The 25219-nt window shown below is 45.7% G+C and overlaps 1 protein-coding gene across 1 annotated transcript in view; it reads left to right on the top strand.

The window, feature by feature from the left end:
• Positions 1-769: 769 nt before the first annotated feature.
• tmem231 (transmembrane protein 231) overlaps positions 770-25219 on the top strand; it is a 43715-nt gene continuing 19265 nt past the window's right edge. The window contains exons 1-3 of the mRNA XM_073070264.1: positions 770-990; positions 20373-20539; positions 22381-22509. Of these exons, the coding sequence (XP_072926365.1) occupies positions 852-990; positions 20373-20539; positions 22381-22509 (435 nt within the window). The 5' untranslated portion in view covers positions 770-851. The remainder of the gene's footprint in view (positions 991-20372; positions 20540-22380; positions 22510-25219) is intronic.

The raw sequence follows: 25219 nt of genomic DNA, 5'->3' as shown, positions 1-25219 counted from the left end.
ATTGCTAACGTGTATTATCTGTATATTTGCATTGATATTGTTTTGTATATTTTACTAATAAACACTGTTGAAAATAGTACCACCAGACTCCGATGGACACTTCTATCTTTGCTGGTAAGACACCCAGTTACAGGGTACGTAACAACACGCTGTCCAGGATAGGCCATTTGAAACAAGAACACCCATGAATTTAAAGTTGCTAACCCTCTCCATTGATACTATTTATTTTGTTCAAACACGAGGAAATCTGCAGATGCTGGAAATTCAAACAACACACACAAAATGCTGGTGGAACACAGCAGGCCAGGCTGCATCTATAGGGAGAAGCACTGTCGCTGTTTCAGGACCAGTATTTTGTTCATTGATTCTGTCCACTCTTTGGCCATCAGAGAGTCTAGTTGACTCTTGCTGAACTTCCAAAATTGTACGAGAGCACTATAAGGACAAATTATTTTAACCTAATTAACAATGCTCAACTAGTACCCTACATTGTATATGGCTCGTGAAACGTTTCCTTATTGCCACCGGATTAACTAATACAAATTAATCTAAAATTTATAAACAAAATTTCTTCCCTCAAATAAATATGACATTAACGAACTTTAATGATACCCAGTAACATCAAAAGCACACAAATGGTACAGAGCGCTAAACAACTTTACCCGCCTTTCCCATGACCTGATTGGATGGTCGTGATGACGGAGGATTTACGCCCTGTTGTTGGTCATTATTGTTGTCAATCATAATAATCCCACCTCCCGCTCCCGCCGGCATCGGTTGCCCAGGGAAGCTATGGTAACCCGCACACACCAATCTTAAAAAAAAACCTTTATCGAAAACCCTCGTAAAAGATGGCCATTTATGAAGTCTTTTCGCACCCCTCGCTAATCCGGTACAGGACAAGCATTTTCACTAAAGCAACGTTGTTTTTATTAATAGTTTTGGCGCTTACGTACATATCCCCACTTTTGGTTGCCTACAGGAGTCACGGTGAGTGATATGCCGTTTTTGCTCATGTCTAATGAGCATAAGGGCGAATAGCAAAATGTTATAAATGAAAATTGTTCCGACTATTAGTTCATTTTACGTTCATTATTATTGGTCCAAGCAAGGAAGTACAATAGAAGGCCTTGAAATCCCCGTATTTTATATATGAAGATGGACAGAATGACAATCAGAATTAATTGTATGCTTGTTTCATTGTGGCCCAGCAGTTGTCTCACTCCTTTGAAAAGAACCTGTCCAAGATATCAGAACTAGTTCAATTGTGAAAAGTGGAATTCTATATAGGAGCTTCAGTAACCTAGTAATTTTACTGAAGTAGATTGGAAACGACCACCTTTGTAGGCCCGTTTGACTGTGCACTACTTCTGTCTGATTTCCACGATTTACTTTGAACATAAGAGTGAGGGTGGAGTTGAGAGCTGTGGAAATAGGAGATTCGATGGTCAGGTGATTCTGTAGCTGCAAATGAAACTTCTGAATGATAAGTTTCCTCCCAGGTGTTAGGGTCAAGGATGTCCAGTGGTTGTAGAACATTCTCCAGGGAGAACAACAGCCAGAAGTAATTGTACATATTGATAGAAAATGTGATGAGAGAAGAGGATGGGGCAAATGAATGTGTGGCTGAAGAACTGGAGCAGGAGGGAGAAATTCAGGTTCTTGGACCACTGAGATCTCTTCTGGGGTAGGGGGTAGCCTATTTGGAGGAATGAGTTGGATTTCAGCTGGAGGAGGACTAATATTGTGGCAGGGTGATTTGCAGTGTTACTCAAGAGGGTTACTATTCTGGCAAGGGGGGTGGGTCCCAAAGTGGGGCAGAATGGAAAAGCTGAGGTAAGTGTAGAAGCTAAAGCGAGCAAATTCAGTAGGCAGGACAGGGATCAAAGAAGTTCTGATAGACAAAACTGTATTTATTTAATGCAAGAAGCCTGACAGTTATGGTGGATGAACTCAAAGCATGAATAGCTATGTAGGACTATCGTATTATTGCCAGAACAGAAATATAATTCAGGGATGGATAGGGCTGGCAGCTCTGTTCTTCAGTACAGATGTTACAGGCCTAGTAGAGGTGAAGATTAGAGAGAAGGAGGAGTTGCATTTCTGATTGGGGAAAATATGGCCATTCTTAGAGAAGGTATTCCTAGTAAATCATCACGTGAAGCTATATTGGAGTAACTCAGAAATAAAAGAGGGATCACTTTGATGGGATTGTACAACAGGTTCCCAAAAGTCAGCAGGAATTAGAGAAACCAATGTGTCAGGAGATCATGGAGTTGTAAGAATAACTGTTCTACAGCCTATGGCCCAACTTGTTCATACTGAACAAGGTGTCTGTTCAAGCTAACCATCTCCCTTTAAACTTTTAAAATCCATGTATCTACCTTTATGTCTTTTAAATGTTATAATTGTACCCTTCTCTACAGCTTCCCCGGCAGCCCATTCCATATACCCACCATCCTCCATAATTCAATTAGTTTTAAAATTGTTATGGAAAAAGATGGGACTGGTGCAGAATTTAAATTCCTAAATTGACCAAGGGAAATTTATGTTAGCATGGCTGGGAGGATTAAAGAACTCTGGTTCATAAGAGATGTTGAGGCTTTTGATCCCAGAAAACAAGACATACATCAAGTAAAGTTCAAGTTTATATGCATTCAACCACACACATGCATACAACTAAATAAAACAATGTTCCTCTGGGACCAAGGTGTAAAACCACAATACATATGCCATATACAGCACATAAATAATCATAACAATGATATTAACAGATAATAAATTTTGTAGATGTACTAGTTGAGATAAAATGCATGTACAATATATAATTAAGTTTACCACAGTATAATGTTACTGTCACTCGAATGTTTTTTGGGTGGTAGCAGGGTGTTCAGAAGTCTCACAGCCTGGGGGAAGAAGCTACTATCCAGCCCAACAGTCCTTGTTCTTATTTTGCATTAGCTTCTGCCTGAGGGTAGGAGGTCAAAAATATTGTGGGATGGATGGAAGGAGTCCTGGTCAATGCTGAGTGCTCTGTAAATGTACTGCTTCTGGCATATGTCCTGGATTGGGAAGGGGGGAGGTTAGAGCGAGAGAGAGCCAATGATTGCCAGCTAGGGTGAAATGAATCCCTTGAGGTGTAGAGATGTAGAAATCAAGGGACGTCTGCACGAACGCATGGAGTCCCTAAGTTAGACCAGTCGGAAGGATTTAAAAGGACACAGTTTTTTCTTCAGCGGTTTGATTGAGGCATGACTGCTCAAGTGCGTGGATGTCAGCGAATTAGACCAGCATGAAAAGTTTAAAAAGAAGACAGCTTTATAGAGCGGAAGAGTGGGCGTCGAAGTAGAGGGAGTTGGAGTGGGAGGGCTTTGGCTTAACAGGATGTCAGCAATAACGGGTAAGTTACTTGTGAAGAAGTGAAACAGGAGGTAAGTCTGTGAGGCTGGTGTTCTGTTCTGGGTGTCAGATGTGGGATGTCTGGGATGTCCCAGCCTCCCAGACAGCCACATCTGCACCAGGTGTGTCAAGCTGCAGCTCCTGAGGGACCGGGTTAGGGAATTGGAGGTGCAGCTCGATGACCTTCATCTGGTCAGGGAAAGTGAGGAGGTGATAGAGAGGAGCTATAGGCAAGTAGTCACATGGGGGTCTTAGGAGACAGGTAAGTGGGGAACTGTCAGGAGAGGGAAGGGCAAGAGTCAGATACTAGAGAGTACCCCTGTGACTGACCCCCTTAACAATAAGTACTCCTATTTGAGTACTATTGGGGGGAACGACCTACCTGAGGGAAGCAACATTGGCTGCGCCTGTGGCTCAGATGGGTAGGGAAGGGAAAAAGGCAGCAGTAATGGGGGACTCTATAGTTGGGGGTCAGACAGGCAATTCTGTGGACGCAAGAAAAAAATGCGGATGACAGTTTGCCTCCCAGGTGCCAGGGTCCAGGATGTTTCTGATCGCGTCCATGTTATCCTGAAGTGGGAAGGTGAACAGGTAGAGGTCGTGGTACATATCGGTACCAACGATGTAGGTAGGAAAGGGGAGGAGGTCCTGAAAACAGACTACGGGGAGTTAGGAAGGAAGTTGAGAAGCAGGACCTCAAAGGTAGTAATCTTGGGATTACTGCCTGTGCCATGCGACAGTGAGTATAGGAGTAGAGTGAGGTGGGGGATAAATGCGTGGCTGAGGGATTGGAGCAGGGGGCAGGGATTCAGATTTCTGGATCATTGGGACCTCTTTTGGGGCAGGCATGACCCGTACAAAAAGGACGGATTGCACTTGAATCCGAAGGGGACCAATATCCTGGCAAGGATGTTTGATAAGGCTATTGGAGAGAGTTTAAACTAGAATTTGTTGGGGTTGGGAAGCGAACTGAAGAGACAGAGAAAGAGGTGGTTGGCTCACAGATAGAGAAAGCTTGTAGACAGTGCGAGAGGGAGGATAGGCTTGTGTATTTTAATGCAAGGAGTATCATGAACAAAGCGGATGAGCTTAGAGCGTGGATCAGTACTTGGAGCTATGATGTTGTGGCCATTACAGAGATTTGGATGGCTCAGGGGAAGGAATGGTTACTTAGAGTGCCAGGCTTTAGATGTTTCAGAAAGGACAGGGAGGGAGGCAAAAGAGGTGGGGGTGTGACACTGTTGATCAGAGATTGTGTCATGGCTGCAGAAAAGCAGGAAGTCATGGAGGGATTGTCTACTGAGTCTCTGTGGGATGAAGTTAGAAACAAGAATGGGTCAATAACTCTACTGGGTGTTTTTTATAGACCACCCAATAGAAACAGGGACATCGAAGAGCAGATAGGGAGACAGATTCTGGAAGTGTAATAATAGGGTTGTTGTGATGGGAGATTTTAATTTCCCAAATATTGATTGGCATCTCCCTAGAGCAAGGGATGGGGTGGAGTTTGTTAGGTGTGTTCAGGAAGGTTTCCTGACTTAATATGTAGATAAGCTGACAAGAAGAAAGGCTGTACTTGATCTGGTATTGGGAAATGAACCTGGTCAGGTGTCAGGTCTGTCAGTGGGAGAGCATTTCGGAGATAGTGATCATAATTCTATCTCCTTTACCATAGCACTGGAGAGGGATAGGAACAGACAAGTTAGGAAAGCGTTTAAATGGAGTAAGTAGAAATATAAAACTATCAGGCAGAAACTTGGAAGCATAAATTGGGAACAGATGTTTTCAGGGAAATGTACAGCAGAAATGTGGCAAATGTTCAGGGGATATTTGCGTGGTATTCTGCATAGCTACGTTCCAATGACACAGGGATGGTAGGATACAGGAACTGTGGTGTACAAAGGCTGTTGAAAATCTAGTCAAGAAGCAAAGAAAAGCTTACGAAAGATTCAAAAAACTAGGTGATGATAGAGATCTAGAAGATTATAAGGCTAGCAGGAAGGAGCATAAGAAAGAAATTAGGAGAGCCAGAAGGGGCCATGAGAAGGCCTTGGTGAGCAGGATTAAGGAAAACCCCAAGGCATTCTGTAAGTATGTGAAGAGCAAGAGGATAAGACATGAGAGAATAGGACCAATCAAGTGTGACAGTGGAAAAGTGTGTATGGAACCGGAGGAGATAGCAGAGTTACTTAATAAATACTTTGCTTCATTAAGTAGACTGAACAGCTTGAGCATATAGACATTAAGAAAGAGGATGTGCTGGAGCTTTTGGAAAGCGTCAAGTTGGATAAGTCACCGTGACTGGATGAGATGTACCCCAGGCCACTGTGGACGTGAGGGAGGAGATTGCTGAGCTTCTGGCGATGATCTTTGCATCATCAATGGGGATGGGAGAGGTTCTGGAGGATTGCAGATGTTGTTCCCTTATTTAAGAAAGGGAGTAGAGACAGCTCATGAAATTATAGACCAGTGAGTCTTACTTTAGTGGTTGGTAAGTTGATGGAAAAGATCCTGAGAGGCAGGATTTATGAACATTTGGAGAGGCATAATATGATTAGGAATAGTCAGCATGGATTTGTCAAAGGTAGGTCATGCCTTATGAGCCTGATTGAATTTTTGAGGATATGACTAAACACATTGAAGGTAGAGTAGTAGATGTAGTGTATATGGATTTTAACAAGGCATTTGATAAGGTACCCCATGAAAGGCTTATTGAGAAAGTAAGGAGGCATGGGATCCAAGGGGACATTGCTTTGTGGATCCAAAATTGGCTTGCCCACGGAAGGCACAGAGTATTGTAGGCGGGTCATATTCTGCATGGAGATCGGTGACTAGTGGAGTGCCTCAGGGATTTGTTCTGGGACCCGTTCTCTTCATGACTTTTATAAATGACCTGGATGAGGAAGTGAAGGGATGGGTTAGTAAATTTGCTGATGACATAAAGGTTGGGGGTGTTGTGGATAGTGTGGAGGACTGTCACAAGTTACAGCGGGATATCGATAGGATGCAAAACTGGGCTGAGAAGTGGCAGATGGAGTTCAACCCAGATAAGTGTAAGGTGGTTCATTTTGATAAGTCAAATATGATGGCAGAATATAGTATTAATAGTAAGACTCTTGGCAGTGTGGAGGATCAGAGGGATCTTGGGGTCCGAGTCCATAGGACACTCAAAGCTGCTGCACAGGTTGACTGTGGTAAGGAAGGCAAACGGTGCATTGGCCTTTATCAATCGTGTAAGAGCCGCGAGGTAATGTTACAGCTATATAGGACCCTGGTCGGACCCCACTTGGAGTACTGTGCTCATATCTGGTCACCTCACTACAGGAAAGATGTGGAAACTGTAGAAAGGGTGCAGAGGAGATTTACAAGGATGCCCTCAAATTTACCTGGTCCAGTTCCGACACCCTCCCCTTGATCTTTCTGTCTCCATCTCTGGAGACGGCTTATCTACTGATATCTACTGTAAGCCTACAGACTTTCACAGCTACCTGGACTATTCCTCTTCCCACCCTGTCTCTTGCAAAAATGCCATCCCATTCTCGCAATTCCTCCATCTCTGCTGCATCTGCTCTCAGGATGAGGTTTTTCATTCCAGGACAAAGGAGATGTCTTCCTTTTTTAAAGAAAGGTGCTTTCCTTCCTCCACCATCAACTCTGCTCTCAAACACATCTCTCCCATTTCACGCACATCTGCTCTCACCCCATCCTCCTGCCACCCCATTCAGGAAAGGGTTCCCCTTGTCCTCACCTACCACCCCACCAGCCTTCGGATGCAACATATAATTCTCCGTAACTTCTGCCACTTCTAACGGGATCCCACTACCAAGTACATCTTTCTCTCCCCCCCTTCTACTTTCTGCAGGAATCGCTCCCTATGCAACTCCCTTGACCATTCGTTCCTCCCAATCCCGTCACATCGATCTCCCTCCTGGCACTTATCCTTGTAAGTGGAACAAGTGCTACACCTGCCCTTACACTTCCTCCCTCACCACCATTCAGGGCCCCAGACAGTCCTTCCAGGTGAGGCGACACTTCACCTGTGAGTCGGCTGATGTGATATACTGCGTCCGGTGCTCCCGGTGCGGCCTTCTGTATATTGGTGAGACCCTACGCAGACTGGGAGACCGTTTCGCTGAACATGTATGCTCTGTCTGCCAGAGAAAGCAGGATCTCCCAGTGGCCACACATTTTAAATCCACGTCCCATTCCCATTCTGATATATCTATCCATGGCCTCCTCTACTGTCAAGGTTGGAGGAACAACACCTGATATTCTGTCTAGGTAGCGTCGAACCTGATGGCATGAACATTGATTTCTCTAACTTCCATTAATGCCCCTCCTCCCCTTCTTACCCCATCCCTTATTCATTCATCCATCCATTTATTTATTTATTTATTCATTCATTCATTTATTTATTATTCCCCCTTTTTCCTCTCTCTCCTTTTTTCTCTCTCTCTGTCCCTCTCACAATCACTCCTTGCCTGTTCTCCATCTACCTCTGGTGCTCCCCTCCCCCTTTCTTTCTTCCTAGGCCTCCCGTCCCATGATCCTTTCCCTTCTCCAGCTGTGTATCCATTTTGCCAATCAACTTTCCAGCTCTTAGCTTTATCCTTCTCCCTCCTGTCTTCTCCTATCATTTCAGATTTACCCCTCGCCCTCCCACTTTCATATCTCTTACTAACTTTTCTTTCAGTTAGTCCTGACGAAGGGTCTCGGCCTGAAACGTCGACCGTACATTTTCCTATAGATGCTGTCTGGCTTGCTGTGTTTCACCAGCATTTTGTCTGTGTTGCTTGAATTTCCAGCATCTGCAGATTTCCTCGTGTTTGCGTTTACAAGGATGTTGTCTGGATCGGGGAACATGCCTTATGAGAATAGGTTGAATGAACTCGGCCTTTTCTCCTTTGAGTGACTGAGGATGAGAGGTGACCTGCCAGAGGTGTATAAGATAATGAGAGGCATTGATCATGTGTATAGTCAGAGGCTTTTTCCTAGGGATGAAATGGCTAACACGAGAAGGTACAGTTTTAAGGTGCTTGGAAGTAGGTACAGAGGAGCTGTCAGGGCTAAGTTTTTTATGCAGGGAGTGATGAGTGCATGGAATGGGCGGCTAGTGACGGTGGTGGAGGCAGATAGAATCGGGTCTTTTAAGAGACTCCTGGATAGGTACATGGAGCTTAGAAAAATAGAGGACTATGGGTAACCGTAGGTAATTTGTAAAGTAAGTACATGTTTGGCACAGCATTGTGGGCTGAAGGGCCTGTATTGTGCTGTAGGTTTTCTATTTTTCTATGAATGTAGAGAACACGTAAGAGGGAAATAAGCAAGGCAAAAGGGATCATAAGATAGCTTTGGAAGGTAAGGTAAAGGAGAACTCTAAGAGAATCTACAAGTGTATTAAGAGCAAAGGGGTAACTAGGGAGAGAATAAAGGCTCTTGGAGGTCAATATGGTCTCTATGTGGAGGTGGTTGTGGTCTTAAATTAGTATTTCCCATCTGTGTTTAGTATGTCCTTTGTCATTCAAATAACAAGCCATGGGTAACGAAGGACATTAAGGACATCCTGAACGCTAAAAAGAGGGCGTTTAGAGATGGAAATAGGGAGGAGCTGAGGACTATACAGAGGGACCTGAAAGCCAAGATCAGGGAGGCTAAAGACAGGTATAGGAGGAAGCTTGAGTGGAAACTCCAGCAGAACAACATGAGAACAACAACAGAAACGTCTCCACCCAGGCAAGGCTGCAGGCCCGGATGGTGTCAGCCCCAGGGTGCTCAAAGCCTGTGCCCTTCTCAAAGCTGTGTGGAGTACTTAATCATGTCTTCAACATGAGCCTGAGTCTCCAGAGGGTTCCTGTGCTGTGGAAGATGTCCTTCCTCGTCCCTGTACCAAAGACGCCGCGCCCCAGTGGCTCCAATGACTACAGACCAGTGGCATTGACCTCCCACATCATTAAGACCCTGGAGAGGCTTGTTCTAGAGCAGCTCCGGCCTATGGTTAGGCTACGCTTAGACCCCCTCCAGTTCGCCTACCAGCCCCGACTAGGAGTTGAGGATGCCATCGTCTACCTGCTGAACCGTGTCTACGCCCACCTGGACAAGGTGGTGAGCACTGTGAGGGTCATGTTTTTTGACTTCTTCAGTGCGTTCAACACCATACGCCCTGCTCTGCTGGGTGAGAAGCTGACAGTCATGCAGGTGGATGCTTCCCTGGTGTCATGGATTATTGATTACCTGACTGGCAGACCACAGTACGTGCACTTGCAACACTGTGTGTCAGACAGAGTGGTCAGCAGCACTGGGGCTCCACAGGGGACTGTCCTGTCTCCCTTTCTCTTCACCATCTACACCTCGGACTTCAACTACTGCACGGAGTCTTGCCATCTTCAGAAGTTTTCTGATGACTCTGCCGTAGTTGGATGCATCAGCAAGGGAGATGAGGCGGAGTACAGGGCTACATGGTGTGAGCAGAATCATCTGCAGCTTAATGTGAAAAAGACTAAGGAGCTGGTGGTGGACCTGAGGAGGGCTAAGGCACCGGTGACCCCTGTTTCCATCCAAGGGATCAGTGTGGACATGGTGGAGGATTACAAATACCTGGGGATATGAATGGACAATAAACTGGACCAGTCAAAGAACACTGAGGCTGTCTACAAGAAGGGTCAGAGCCGTCTCTACTTCCTGAGGAGACTGAGGTCCTTTAACGTCTGCTGGACGATGCTGAGGATGTTCTATGAGTCTGTGGTGGCCAGTGCTATCATGTTTGCTGTTGTGTGCTGGGGCAGCAGGCTGAGGGTAGCAGACACCAACAGAATCAACAAACTCATTGGTAAGGCCAGTGATGTTGTGGGGATGGAACTGGACTCTCTGACGGTGGTGTCTGAAAAGAGGCTGTCTTTGCAAGTTGCATGCCACCTGGGACAATGTCTCCCATCCACTCCATAATGTACTGGTTAGGCACAGGAGTACATTCAGCCGGAGACTCATTCCACCGAGATGCAACACTGAGCATCATAGGAAGTCATTCCTGCCTGTGGCCATCAAACTTTACAACTCCTCCCTCGGAGTGTCAGACACCCTGAGCCAATAGCTGGTCCTGGACTTATTTCCACTTGGAATAACTTAATTATTTATGGTTTTATATTGCTATATTTCTACACTATTCTTGGTTGGTGCGACTGTAACAAAACCCAATTTCCCTCGGGATCATTAAAGTACATCTGTCTGTCTGTCTGTCTGGAGAAGTTCATGAAAGCTAGGGAATAGTGATCTCTTGACACATATCGTCATTCCAAAACAGGAGTGCTAATGGCCATGCACCAGTGAGGGTAAGAATTGGATGATTTGAGTATTATCGGCACCCAATTGCCCACCATTGAGAACATCTACCATAAATGCTGCCTGGGCAGGGCAAAAAGCATTATTAAGTATGCATCTCACCCTAACCATGGACTTTTTACTCTCCTCCCACCCAGTAGGCGCTACAGGAGCCTCCGTTCCCACACTAGCAGGCACAGGAAGAGGCTGTGACCCTGCTGAACCTCACATCACAGCTCGAAGCAGTATTGCACCCAGATTGTACTGTCTCAGAACTTTTATATTTGTGTGCTGTAGCACTTACTTTTTATTCGCAGTTATTTTGTAAATAACACTAATCTTTTGCATTTCTGGTTAGATGCTAACTGCATTTCATTTGGCTTTGTATCTGTATTTGGCACAATGACAATAAAGTTGAATCTGATCAAATCTAATTTGGCAATATGATACCGTCAACGTAGTGCCAGCGAGCAATGATTACTGGAGCAACTTCTTTCGGATAGCAAATCTTTCCAATTATTTCACTTTTTCTACATCTGCTGCTTGTTTTTTTATTTGTCTTGATTGTGTTACGGAAACTGTTGGAGGCTGTGACATACAGTTTGGATCTCGATTGAAGGATCCAGTGCTATGCTGTGTCTAGAGAGCTGCCTTGTGGAGATCAGAGATGGGCTAAAAAGGTCCAGGAACAGAAGCTGACTTGTGGAAAATACCATAGATGAGGCGCTGGGTCATAGACTATTCCATCTCGAAGCGGCAAGGAAGATTGAAGCAGAGGGGTCAGCGATGGCTTCCAATAGCAGCCGGATCGGTGGCGTTTGGATCCAGGTCGTCAGTCACTCTTTATGGAAGGACTGAATTCGTGCAGCTGCTCTCCTTGTATGCAAACAAAAAGACATTTCCCATGTTCTGAGTTTTATATGATTGTTGGATTGTACTTTACATTGGTTTCCTTCAGTTTAATGTTGATTTCATTCTTATGGAGGGTGTGTTTTCCATTAATATTTTGTGTGCAAGGGGTTGGGGATTTGATGCTACTGTTGCTGTGAGTGAGGGGGTCGGAATTGTTATGTGTAAGGAGTGGCTGATTGTTATTGTGGCTGTGTGTTTTTGCTGCGGGCAAGGGGGTGATTTTGGGGTCTGTGAGTTTTGTTTCTTTTCTTTTTCATGCCGGTTGGGGGGAGTTGATGTCTTTTCTTTCATGGTCTTTCTGTATTTAATGGCTATCTAGAGTAGACAAATATCAGCGTTGTATTGTACATGCATATTTTGTCAAAAAAATGAACCTTTGAACCTTTGAATGCACAGCTGAGGAACTGCAGAGAGCAGGGTTTAAAATTTGAGGATCATTAAGATCTCTTCAGGGGAAGGTATGGGCTGTACAAAATGGACATATTATACCTCAACCCGAGGGAGATCGATATCCTAGTGGGCAGGTTTGCTCGAGCTGTTGGGGAGGGTTTAAACTAATTTGGCAGAGGGATGGGAAGTGGAGTGATAGGACTGAGGATGAGGTAGTGTGTAGTGAGACTGCTAGCAGGAAGAGGCTGATGATAGGGCAAAGTTGCTGTCAACGTGATGAGTTGCAGTATAAAAGGTGGACAAAATCAGAAAGGGTGAATACTGGACTGAAGGTGTTATATTTGAATACACGTAGTATACAAAATAATGTGAGTCAATTTGTAGCACAGTTACAGATTGGCAGGTATGATATTGTGGCCATCACTGAGACCTGGCTAAAGGATGCATGTCTCTGGGAGCTGAACGTCCAAGGGTACACAGTGTATTGGGAGGCGGGTAGGTAGAGGGGGTGACGTGGCTTTAATGGTAAGAAATGATATTAAATCATTAGAAGGAGTTGACATAGGATCAGAAGGTACAGAATCTTCATAGGTTGAGCTAAAAAATCGCAGGGGTAAAAGGACCCTGATGGCAGTTATCTACAGGCCTCCAAACAGCTGTAGTGATGTGGACTACAAATTACAACAGGAAATAGAAAAGGCTTGCCAGAAGGGCAGTGTTATGATAATTGTAGGGGATTTTAACATGCGAGTGGATTGGGAAAATCAGGTTGGCACTGGATCTCAAGAGTCAAAATTTGTACAATGTCTACGAGATGGCTTTTTAGAATAGCTTGTTGTTGAGCCCACTAGGGGATTGGCTGTAATGAACCAGAGCTGATTAGAGAGATGGAAATGAAGGAACCCTTAGGAGGCAGTGATCACAACATGATTGAGTTCACTGTGAAATTTGAGAAAGAGAAGCCGAAATCCGATGTGTCGGTATTTCAGTGGAGTAAAGGAAATTACAGTGGCATGAGAGAGGAACAGGCCAAGGTTGACTGGAAAGGGACACTAGCGGGAAGGACGGCAGAGCAGCAGTGGCTGGAGTTTATGCGAGAAGTGAGGAAGGTGCAAGACAGATATATTCCAAAGAAGAAGAAATTTTCAAATGGGGAAAGGATGCAACTGTGGCTGACAAGAGAAGTCAAAGCCAAATTAAAAGCAAAGCAGAGGACATACAAGGAAGCAAAAATTAGTGGGAAGACAGAGGATTGGGAAGTTTTTAAAAGCTTACAAAAGGAAACTAAAAAGGTTATTAAGAGGGAAAAGATGAACTATGAAAGGAAGCTAGCAAATAATATCAAAGAGGATAATAAAAGCTTTTTCAAGTATATAAAAAGTAAAATACAGGTGAGAGTAGATATAGGACAGATAGAAAATGATGCTGGAGAAATTGTAATGGGAGATAAGGAGATGGCGGAGGAACTGAATGAGTATTTTGCATCAGTCTTCACTGAGGAAGACATCAGCAATGTACTGGACATTCAAGGGTGTCAGGGAAGAGAAATATGTGCAGTCACAATTACGACAGAGAAAGTACTCAGGAAGCTGAATAGTCTGAGGGTAGATAAATCTCCTGGACCAGATGGAATGCACCCTCGTGTTCTGAAGGAGGTAGCAGTGGAGATTGCAGAGGCATTAGCAATGATCTTTCAAAAGTCGATAGATTCTGGCCTGGTTCTGGAGGACTGGAAGATTGCAAATGTCACTCCGCTATTTAAGAAAGGGGCAAGGAAACAAAAAGGAAATTATAGACCTGTTACCTTGACATCAGTGGTTGGGAAGTTGTTGGAGTCGATTGTCAAGGATGAGGTTACGGAGTACCTGGAGGCATATGACAAGATAGGCAGAACTGAGCTTGGTTTCCTTAAAGGAAAATCCTGCCTGACAAACCTAGTGCAATTTTTTGAGGAAATTACAAGTAGGCGAGACAAGGGAGATGCAGTGGATGTTGTGTATTTGGATTTTCAGAAGGCCTTTGACAAGGTGCCGCACATGAGGCTGCTAAACAAGATAAGAGCTCATGGAATTACGGGAAAGTTACATACGTGGATAGAGCGTTGGTTGATTGGCAGTAAACAGAGAGTGGGAATAAAGGGATCCCATTCTGGTTGGCTGCCAGTTACCAGTGGTGGTCCACAGGGGTCCGTGTTGGGGCCGCTTCTTTTTACGTTGTATATCAACGATTTGGATTATGGAATAGATGGCTTTGTGGCTAAGTTTGCTGATGATATGAAGATAGGTGGTAGTGCTGAGGAAACAGAGAGTTTGCAGAGAGACTTGGATAGATTGGGGGAATGGGCAAAGAAGTGGCAAATGAATTACAATGTCAGAAAGTGTACGGTCATGCACTTCGGTAGAAGAAATAAACGGGCAGGCTATTATTTAAATGGGGAGAGAATTCAAAGTTCTGAGATGCAACAGGACTTGGGAGTCCTCGTGCAGGATACCCTTAAAGTTAACCTCCAGGTTGAGTCGGTGGTGAAGAAGGCGAATGCAATGTTGGCATTCATTTCTAGAGGAATAGAGTATAGGAGCAGGGATGTGATGTTGAGGCTCTATAAGGCACTGGTAAGACCTCACTTGGAATACCGTGTGCAGTTTTGGGATCCTTATTTAAGAAAGGATGTGCTGACATTGGAGAGGGTTCAGAGAAGATTCACTAGAATGATTCTGGGAATGAGAGGGTTAACATATGAGGACTGTTTGACCGCTCTTGGACTGTACTCCTTGGAGTTTAGAAGAATGAGGGGGGACCTCATAGAAACATTTCGAATGTTGAAAGGCATGGACAGAGTGGATGTGGCAAAGTTGTTCCCCATGGTGGGGGAGTCTAGTATGAGAGGACATGACTTGAGGATTGCAGGGTGCCCATTCAGAACAGAGATGTGAAAAAAAATTTTAGCCAGAGGATGGTGAAGCTATGGAATTTGTTGCCACGGGCGGCAGTGGAGGTCAAGTCATTGGGTGAGGCAGAGATTTAAGGCAGAGATTGATAGGTATCTGAGTAGTCAGGGCATCAAAGGTTATGGTGAGAAGGTGGGGGAATGGGACTAAAGAGGAGATTGGATCAGCTTCTGATGAAATGGTGGAGCAGACTCGATGGGCCAAGTATGTCTCGGTGGAAAAGGTTACTTAGTTTTCCAAGCAAATTTGTTGTCTAGTAAGTAAAGTGAATTATATAAGGTTACCTTGTGGCGACCCACTTTCTGCGCAGGCGAACCAGCTCACAAATAGACAGTGCGCGGGGGGTGACTTTGATAATGCTCCTCTGACGTCATTTCCGCCCGGAGAGGGCGGGCGCTAGGGATTTAAATGCCAGCACCGTGAAGTTTGAATAAACTAATCTCAAAACGACTTACCGACTGCGTGTTGTTATTTCAGCGCTGTGTGTAGCACATCGCTACATTGGTGACCCCAACGGTCCAAACAGGATTTGGACCAAAGATGACCGACTCTTCATTTGTTCACGCAGTTTTGTTAAAACTGCCGACTTTCTGGACGTTGCGACCATGCGTGTGGTTTAGCCAAGCAGAAGCCCAGTTCCAGATTCGACAGATATCCTCTGATTCCACGTGTTACTATCACGTGGTGAGCGCCCTTGACCAGGAGACGGCCGCCCAGGTTGCGGATTTCATATAGTCGCCCCCAGAAGAAGGCAAATATGAAGCATTCAAAGCGCTGCTCATTGGGACCTTTGGCCTCTCACGGCATGAGCGGGGTGCCCACCTGCTTCACCTGGACGGTTTGGGAGACAGACTGTCATCAGCATTGATGAACGAGATGCTGGCCCTGGCTGACGGACACAAGCCCTGCCTCATGTTCGAGCAAGCGTTCCTAGAGCGACTGCCCGAGGACATACATCTGCTGCTGGCCGACGCAGATTTCAGCGATCCCCAGAAGGTGGTGGCCCGGGCAGACGTGCTGTGGAAAGCCAAGAGGGAGAGCGTGGCGTCCGTCCGTCAGATTACCAGGCAATGCGCCTAACAGCAGACCAGACCAGGTTTGGCAGGGGGGCGCACACAGCACAGAGGCAGGAGTGAGGAGGCCAGTGAACAGTGGTGTTTCTACCACCAGTGGTGGGGCACAGAAGCCCGCTGTTGTCACCCACCCTGCAAGGGCCAGGGCCAGCTGCCGCTAATGACTATGGCGGCAAGCCACCAGGACAGCTTCTTGTACATTTGGGACAAACAGTTGGGTCGCCGCTTCTTGGTCGACACCGGAGTGGAGATCAGCATCTTGCCCCCGACGGGGTACGACACCCGCAACAGGAAGCTAGGACCCACCCTGAGGGTGACAAACGGCAGCACGATACGGACCTGCGGCACCCACACAGTGCAGCTGCAGTTCGGCGCTAGCCGGTTCAAGTGGGACTTCACACTGGCCGCGGTGGCCCGACCACTCCTGGGGGCGGACTTCTTGCGAGCTCACAGCCTGCTGGTCGACTTGCAAGGGAAAAGACTGGTACGTGCCGAGACTTTCCAGACATTCTCCCTGGATGAAACCAAGTTGCCGGCCCCACACCTGGACTCCATCACGCTGTCGGACAATAAATTCACCAGAATCCTGGCGGACTTTCCATCGATTCTGGCACCGCAGTTCACGGCAGCCATGCCCAGACACGGGGTACAGCACCACATTCCGACCCAGGGACCACCCCTCCACGCCCGCGCATGAAGGCTCCCCCCGGAAAAGCTCTGCCTGGTGAAGGAAGAGTTCAAGAGGATGGAGGAATTGGGGATCGTACGGAGGTCCGACAGCCCATGGGCCTCCCCCCTGCACATGGTGCCCAAAGCAGCCAGGGGTTGGAGATCATGCAGCGACTACCGCAGACTGAACGAGGCTACCACTCCAGACCGCTACCCCGTGCCGCACATACAGGACTTTGCAGCAAACCTTCACGGGGCAAGAATATTTTCCAAAGTAGACCTCGTCCGGGGATACCATCAAATCCTGGTGCACCCTGAAGACATCCCCAAAACAGCACTCATCACCCTGTTCGGCCTGTTCGAGTTCCTCCGAATGCCGTTTGGCCTGAAGAATGCCGCACAGACGTTCCAGCGGCTAATGGACGCGGTGGGACGCGACCTGGACTTTGCGTTCATCTATTTGGACGACATCCTTATAGCCAGCAGTTGTCGTCAGGAGCATCTGTCCCACCTCCGCCAGCTCTACTCTCACCTGAGTGATTTCGGCCTCACGATCAACCCGGCCAAATACCAGTTTGGTCTCGATACCATCGACTTACTGGGCCACAGGATTACCAAAGACGGGGCAACACCTCTGCCCGCCAAGGTAGACGCGATCCTCCACTTTGCCCGGCCCAACACGGTCAAAGGCCTGCAGGAGTTCATTCGTATGGTGTAATTCTACCACCGTTTCCTCCCCTCAGCAGCCCGTATCATGCGCCCTTTGTACACCCTGATGTCGGGTAAAGGCAAGGACATTACTTGGGACGAGGAGGCCTCGGCCACTTTCGTTAAAGCCAAGGAAGCCTTGGCAGATGCCGCAATGCTGGTGCACCCCAGAACGGACATTCTGACTGCCCTCACGGTGGACGCATCCGACACAGCAGTCGATGGGGTGCTGGAGCAGCTCATCAAGGGGCGCTGGCAACCCCTGGCGTTCTTCAGCAAGCACCTACGACCACCCGAACTCAAGTACAGTGCTTTCGACCGGGAGCTGTTGGCACTGTATCTGGCAATCTGGCATTTCAGGTACTTCTTAGAAGGCAGGCCGTTCGCCACATTCACGGACCACAAACCGTTGACCTTTGCATTCACGAAAGTGTCCGATCTCTGGTCGGCTCGCCAGCAGCGACACCTGTCCTACATCTCCGAGTACACGACGGACATCCAGCATGTCTCGGGAAAGGACAACATCGTGGCGGATGTACTCTCCAGACCAGCTGTCCAGGCCCTGTCCCTGGGGGTGGACTATGAAGCACTGGCAGAGACGCAGCAGGCAGACGACAAGATGCCCAGCTACAGGACCGCGGTCTCGGGTTTGCAGCTGCAGGACTTTCTCGTAGGCCCAGGTGATAGGACCCTCCTGTGCGACGTGGCTACCAGCCAACCTTGCCCCATCGTCCCGGCAGCCTGGAGGCAGCGAGTTTTTGACTCCATACACCAGGGGTGTCAAACTCATTTTAGGTCATGGGCCGGATTGAGCAAAATGCAGCTTCATGCGGGCCAGATCAGTCGGATGCGCGCGAACGCAGCTTTCATTGCCTCCGTTTTTTCAGCCTGCTCTCATGTGTCTCAGTCTCTGCTATAACTACAAAGTGTTTCACTTTACAAATTCTGTTTCTTATGAAGAAGACTGCCGAATAAACACTAAAAACCCTGAAAACCTGGTACCTGAATAAACTCAGCATTAGCCATATCATACGCCATAGGCGCTTCGATTACTGGGGCCAGCTTTAATAGTAATTAGATATTATCTCGCGGGCCAAAGATAATTCCACCGCGGGCCGGATTTGACCCGCGGGCCTTGAGTTTGACATATATGCCATACACAGTTTGGTACACCCATCTATCAGGACAACCATCCGGCTGGTCTTCAGCAAGTTCGCATGGCACGGACTTCGCAAGCAGGTCAGTGAATGGACCAGAATGTGCGCGCAGTGCCAAACAGCCAAGGTGCAGCGGCACACTAAAACCCTGCCGCAGCAGTTTGAACCCACCCACCGGAGGTTCGACCACATTCATGTGGATATTGTGGGCCCCCTACCAGTGTCCCGAGGAGCACGGTACCTCCTAACGATGGTAGACCGGTTCACGAGATAGCCAGAGGCGGTCCCGCTCACCGACACATCTGCCGATTCCTGCGCCCGAGCACTGATCGCAACCTGGGTAGCATGCTTCAGGGTACCGGCCCACATTACCTCTGACAGAGGTGCCCAGTTCACCTCCAGCCTGTGGTCAGCTGTGGCCAGCCTGTTGGGAATGCAGCTACACCACACAACTGCCTACCACCCACAGTAGAACGGACTAGTGGAACTCTTCCACTGTCACTTGAAGTCGGCTCTCATGGCCCGCCTGAGAAGACCTAACTGGGTGGACGAGCTTCTCTGGGTCCTGCTTGGAATTCGTACAGTGCCCAAAGAGGATCTGCATGCCTCGTCGGTCGAGTTGGTGTACGGCGCGCCCCTGGCCATCCTGGGAGAGTTCATACCAGCCCCAAGGGGGCAAGAGGAAGAACCCGCAGCAGTCCTGGACAGGCTACGCGAAAGGCTCGGCAACCTGGCCCCTGAACCCACTTCACAACACGGACGGACCCCAACCCATGTACCCAAAGACCTGCAGAACTGTAAGTTTGTGTTTGTACGAAGGGGCAGACACCGGGCACCGCTACAGTGGCCGTACGAGGGGCCGTTCAAGGTGATCAACAACAATGGGTCCACGTACGTTCTGGACATTGGGGGGAGAGAGGAGGTTTTCACAGTGGACCGACTCAAACCAGCCCATGTGGACTTGGCGCAGCCGGTCGAGGTTCAGGCACCGCGGCGCAGAGGCAGACCTCCCAAACAGAGGCTGATCCAGACTGTGGACATTGGGGGTTGTATCGCCGGTTCTGGGGTGGGGTTATGTGGCGACCCACTTTCTGCGCAGGCGAACTGGCTCACAAATAGCCAGTGAGCGGGGGGAGACTTTGGCAATGCACCTCTGATGTCATTTCCACCCGGAGAGGGCGGGCGCTGGGGATTTAAATGCCAGCACAGCGAAGTTTGAATAAACTAGTCTCGAAACGACTTACCAACTGCGTGCTGTTATTTCAGCGCTGTGTGTAGCACATCGCTACAACCTGTGGTTTGTTATTTCACAAACTTGTATAGCAAGTTATACTTCAATTTCTTGGGGGAAAAATTCTTGGAACCAGGGTGTGTGGTAACACTTGTGTGTTTGATGGTTGTGAACTCAAACAAAGCATTTCAATGTACGCTTTGATGGAATACGATGAATGAATCTGAAATCTGAAGTATTTTCAGAAATGACAGTGAACAATTTCGATTTGCTTTTCCTTTCTATTTGATCGTATATCTGAGTCTGCTTGCTAATTCTTTATTTGTGTGCCAAGTTATTGCTTCTTCGCTGCTAGGCTCTCTAGGTATTATTTCTTAGGCATTCTGCTTTATTTAGTTAACAATTTTTTGCTTCATGATTTTCTGAGACTGTTGTAGTTGTAATAAATATTGTGATATGTAATTAAGGTACACATTGGAGCTTGATGGGATGTTTGTAAAATTTTAAATTTAGTTTAACTTAGTGTTTGGTATGTACATGCCATTGATTAAACCTGATTTTGTTCCTGCAGGGTTTTGGTTAAAGGTAAACACATACGAAGAGCAGCCAAATGTTAAGTTCCGGTACCAAGTTTTAATGATTGCTGCAACCAGTACAAGTGGTGACTTTGTGGCATGGAGTACATTTGAAAATTTCAATAATCTACAAGGGGACCATCTTCGAGTTCCATTAGTGACAGTAAGTCATTCAATGTGATATTTATGTCATTAATCTAAGCAAATCCACTGGAAGGAGGAAAGGCATTCCACGTGATCTCAAAGACATCATAATCACAAGAACAGAAACAGATCTAATCATGGTTACCACAGAAGTACTATTCCCCATCATTTCCTAGTGGCTATGGAAGTGTTTACTGAAGTATGGATTCAGTTTATTTCGAAAAACAATGGACATGATCTTTGTTGTCCACAAATTCAAGAGGAATACAGGAAACAGCAACAAAACCCTGTACATGTCCTCCCTTCCAAGATTTTGTTAATGTTTTGATCCTGTGAACTGTTTGTAATGAGCAGTATGCAAGTCAGAAACGTGGCTACCATCCGAGTTCCTAGGTGACTGAGGATGCCTGTCGCCCCACGGCAGTTGATAGATTCATCCCAGCTGGTCGTCCCAAAGCCTGTTCATATATAAAGGCTTGCCTGAAGCAAAAATGGGCAGTAAACTTGTAAAAAGGAGACCTATGTGAATTGGCTTACAGTGGCAACCTGCTTGCAGCTTTCCTTTAAGTAGGGCAAAATTATATTTCATTGGTATGGGCCACAAGTAAACAATTAATAAAGTGATTCTTCAATGGCATGCAACATATCACTGTGCATAAATGTGTAAGCCATGTACCAGATGAATAAAGGGCCATCATGAAAATGTCAGACATTGTACAATTTGTATTTTTGTTTATGTTTTAGCTTTTTTATTGAAGTGTGGCTTTTCTCATGGTAGAAATGTCAAGTATTTGAGGCTAATTCAAAGGAGATGTGCGGAGTGAGTTTTTTTACACAGAGCGTGGTAGGAGCCTGGAATGGGCTGCCAAGGAGAGTAGTGGATGCAGATACAATAGTTGCATTTAAGAGGCTGTTGGACTCATGCATGGATCATGTGGAGACACAAGGGAATTAGTTTCAGATTCAGATGTATTTATCATGTATACATGGAAACAAATAGCAACATGTGTTGTTTGCATTAACAATCAGCACATCTAATGATGTGCTGGGGGTAGTCTGTAAGTGTCATGACACATTCCAGTGCCAATGTAACATTTCCACATTGCTCAGCAGAACAGCACAGAACACAACAAAAGAACAGCAAAATTCGCCCTTTTCATCCTTCACACCCACCCATACACAGGGATAGTCCTTCAACTACAGGATAAGTCTCCAGTCTCAAGGCTTCGGCGTCAGGCTTAAATTTCTCGATTTCCAATTGATCTTCAGGTTTCTGTCTTTGGTATCAACCCCTAGACTAGCCAATGACAGGACCCTGATTGGCTCACTGACTGACCAGTCCTTGTGCCCCCTGCATGCACGGACTTTTGATCCTGGGACCTACCAACCTGGGACAGCTTGACATCCACGTATTTCTTTCATCACCTGTCCAAGTCACTGGCTTTTGAGCAGAGCAGAGGCCTGGATTCTGGAATCGTTCATCACCTACCTATGTCACTGGATTTCGAGAGCGGAGCAGAGGCCTTACCTCTAACTCTTCCACATCCATGTCCACAAACTCTAATCTGACTTCAATCTCCCCGCTCTGTCTCCAAAGCCATCACTATGAACTTAAAAACAATTAAATCCAAACTGCAATCTAGATGGAGACCACTGCTTGGTGCTGTCTTGACTGGAGCTAGTTTAATTTGGAATCATGTTTGACACAGATATTATGGGCTGAAGGGGCCATTTCTGTGCTGTACAGATCTGTTCTATAATGCTATGTTATACTGTTTTAGACTGATATTTTATTTGCTTCTGCATACTCAAAAATATAGTAAAATAAATTTAAAGTAATTTAACATGACATTTTTGTAGGCTTTAGAAGAAGACATAAATCAAGATGGGAAGATGGACCTTCTGAATTTCCGCCTAGAGCTTCCACTGCAATCATCAGAGCATGTGTACAGTGTACAACTTCTTTTGACCTTTTCATACCAACTTTTTGTAAGTGTTCATTATAGTTCCATTTCTCTTACATTGAAGTCCACTTTATAAAGGCTGACTTATATTTATCAAATCTCATTCTGTGAAAATAATCCATTCCATTTTTATCTTATCTGAGTATATATGCATTCTGTTCAGAAATGATATTGTTAGCTATCCTGATGTGAAATGTTTTTAGTGATATATAGGTAGTCCCTGAGTTATGAACGTCCGACTTACGGACATACTCGTACTTACGAACTGAGGAAGGAGAACGCTGTCCGCCATTTTAAGTTGGATCATGATGCCGTCTGCCATTTTAAGTCGTTGCCGTTGACACTGTGTTGAGTGTGTAACTTTGTATTTGGCTTAAATTTTTCTTAGCAAGATTCACCCCTCCCCCCCCGTTCTGGTCAGCTGGTGGCGCAGTGAGATCAGTGCTGGGCTCGAGAACAGAGGTTCCTGAGTTTGATCCAATGACAGACCGCTCCTGTGCCGGGTTGATGTTGATCCAGTGACTCCTGTACCATCCGTGCTGGGTTGATGTCGAGCTCGCAACTCAACCTTGTAAAAAAAAAGCATTGCCACCTCCAGTTTAAATTCCCATGCGGAATATTGTGGAGGATCAAATACCCAAACCCAGTACAGTCGCCACTTGTCCCATTTAACCTGGCTCAGTGCAGTGGACTTTAGGACCCGGGGAATTCAGTGCGGTGGTCCTTGGGACCCAGCAGACCTCGGGACCCAGCGGAGCTTGGGACCTGCCTCCCACAGTGTTTCTGTTCCATTGATGGGAAGCGATCGCGACTGAAAATAAAGTGGAAATAATAAAGTGTTTGGTAAGAGGTGAAATGCCATCGGCCATTGGAAAAGCGTTAGGCTACAGTCGGTCAACGATTGGAACAATTTTAATGGATAAAGTGAGAAAGGCTCTGTCCCAATGAAAGCTACAATTATTACTAAGCAATGCAGTGGTTTAATTATTGGGTTTTGGGGTTATGGGTTTTTGATCCTCCACATCAACCCGGCACGGTGGAGAGCGCACTCGATAGCGGTCTGTCACTGGATCAAACTTGGGAAGAAGTTCCCGAGCCCAGCATTGAAACATATGTTCTTAAGTGTTTTATATGCATGGAAAGGTAAAATATATACTATATACTAAGACAAACGTTTGACTAACTGACGCTAAATAATACCGGATGTATCTGTTCCAATTTACTGACTAAGAGAACTTCTGATTTTTTTCGATCCCGATCAAGATAACCCACGCATTTTCTATCCCGATCAAGATAACCCACGCACATCCTCCTGTATACTTTGAATCATCTCTAGATTACTTATAATACCTAATACAATGTAAATGCTAAGTAAAATAGTTGTTATACTGCATTGCTTAGGGAATAATGACAAGAAAAAAGAAAGTCTGTACATGCTCGAACAACAAGTGCTGGAAGGGCACTTGCGGTTTTTCTTGATTCGCACATACAGAATTCGCGGATAAGGAGGGCCAACTGTGTATGCCTTTGCTCACATTCTTTAATTCTTTCAGATATCAGAAATCTTGGACTTAATATTAACATAGTTTTGACTGCCATTTGCAGAAGAGTTCAATATTTCTGTCCTTCTGTACATGTAATAGTGCATCTTATTTTCATGTTTGAACGATTACCTCCATCTTGAGGCCATTTTCTCAGTTTTCTAGTTATCCAAATATTAAGGCAAATCTTAAATTAGCCTTTATTTGTTTTCTGTATATGGCCAATGAACTTAAATGATTTAAACATGAAATTTAAACATGGCGTACAGGAGTGAGATAGATCAGCTGGTTGAGTGGTGTTGCAGTAATAATAACCTTGCACTCAATGTCACTCTGACCAAGGAATTTATTGTGGACTTTAGGAAGGGAAGTTGACACAGCAGTCCTCATTGAGGGATCAGCACTGGAAAGGGTGAGCAGTTTCAATTTTCTGGGTGTCAACATCTCTAAAAATTTGTCAAGTTTAATATATTAATGCAATTACAAAGAAGGCACAATAGCAGCTAAATTTCATTAGGAGTTTGAGGAGACTTGGAATATCACCAAAGACTCTTGCAAATTTCTATAGATGTATCGTGGAGAGCATTCTAACTGTTTGGTATGCATCACCGTCTGGTATGGAGGGGCCATTGTGCAGGATTGGAAAAAGCTGAAGAAAGTTGTAAACTCAGCCAGGTCCAAATATGGGCATTAGTCTCCCCAGCATTGAGGATACTTTCCAAAGATGATGCCTTAAGAAGGCGACACCCATAATTAAGAATCCCCATCACCCAGGAATGCCCTCTTCTCATTGCTACCATCAAGGAAGTGAAACAGGAGCCTGAGGACATGTTCTCAACATTTCAAGCACAGCTTCTTCTCTGCCATCATATTTTTGAATGGACAATAAATCCATCAACACTACCTCACTATTTTTCCCTCTCTTTTAGCACTACTTATTTAATTTATTTTTTATATATACTTAACATAGTTTATAGTTTTTTTATTATTATGTATTGCAAAGTACTGCTGCTTCAGAACAACAAATTTCACGACACATGGCAGTGATATTAAACCTGATTCTGATATTTTCCATGTTTTGAATTTCCTGCTGCTCTATCAAACTCTGATCATGTACATAATCAGTCATCAATTGTACTTTGATTTTAGGCAGTAATTCCTTATGCAAGTCTTTATGAAATGTTTTCTAAATGT

The sequence above is a fragment of the Hemitrygon akajei genome, chromosome 17 (assembly GCF_048418815.1).
Source record: "Hemitrygon akajei chromosome 17, sHemAka1.3, whole genome shotgun sequence".
NCBI lineage: Eukaryota > Metazoa > Chordata > Chondrichthyes > Myliobatiformes > Dasyatidae > Hemitrygon > Hemitrygon akajei.
This window is presented reverse-complemented; position numbering and strand designations above follow the sequence as displayed.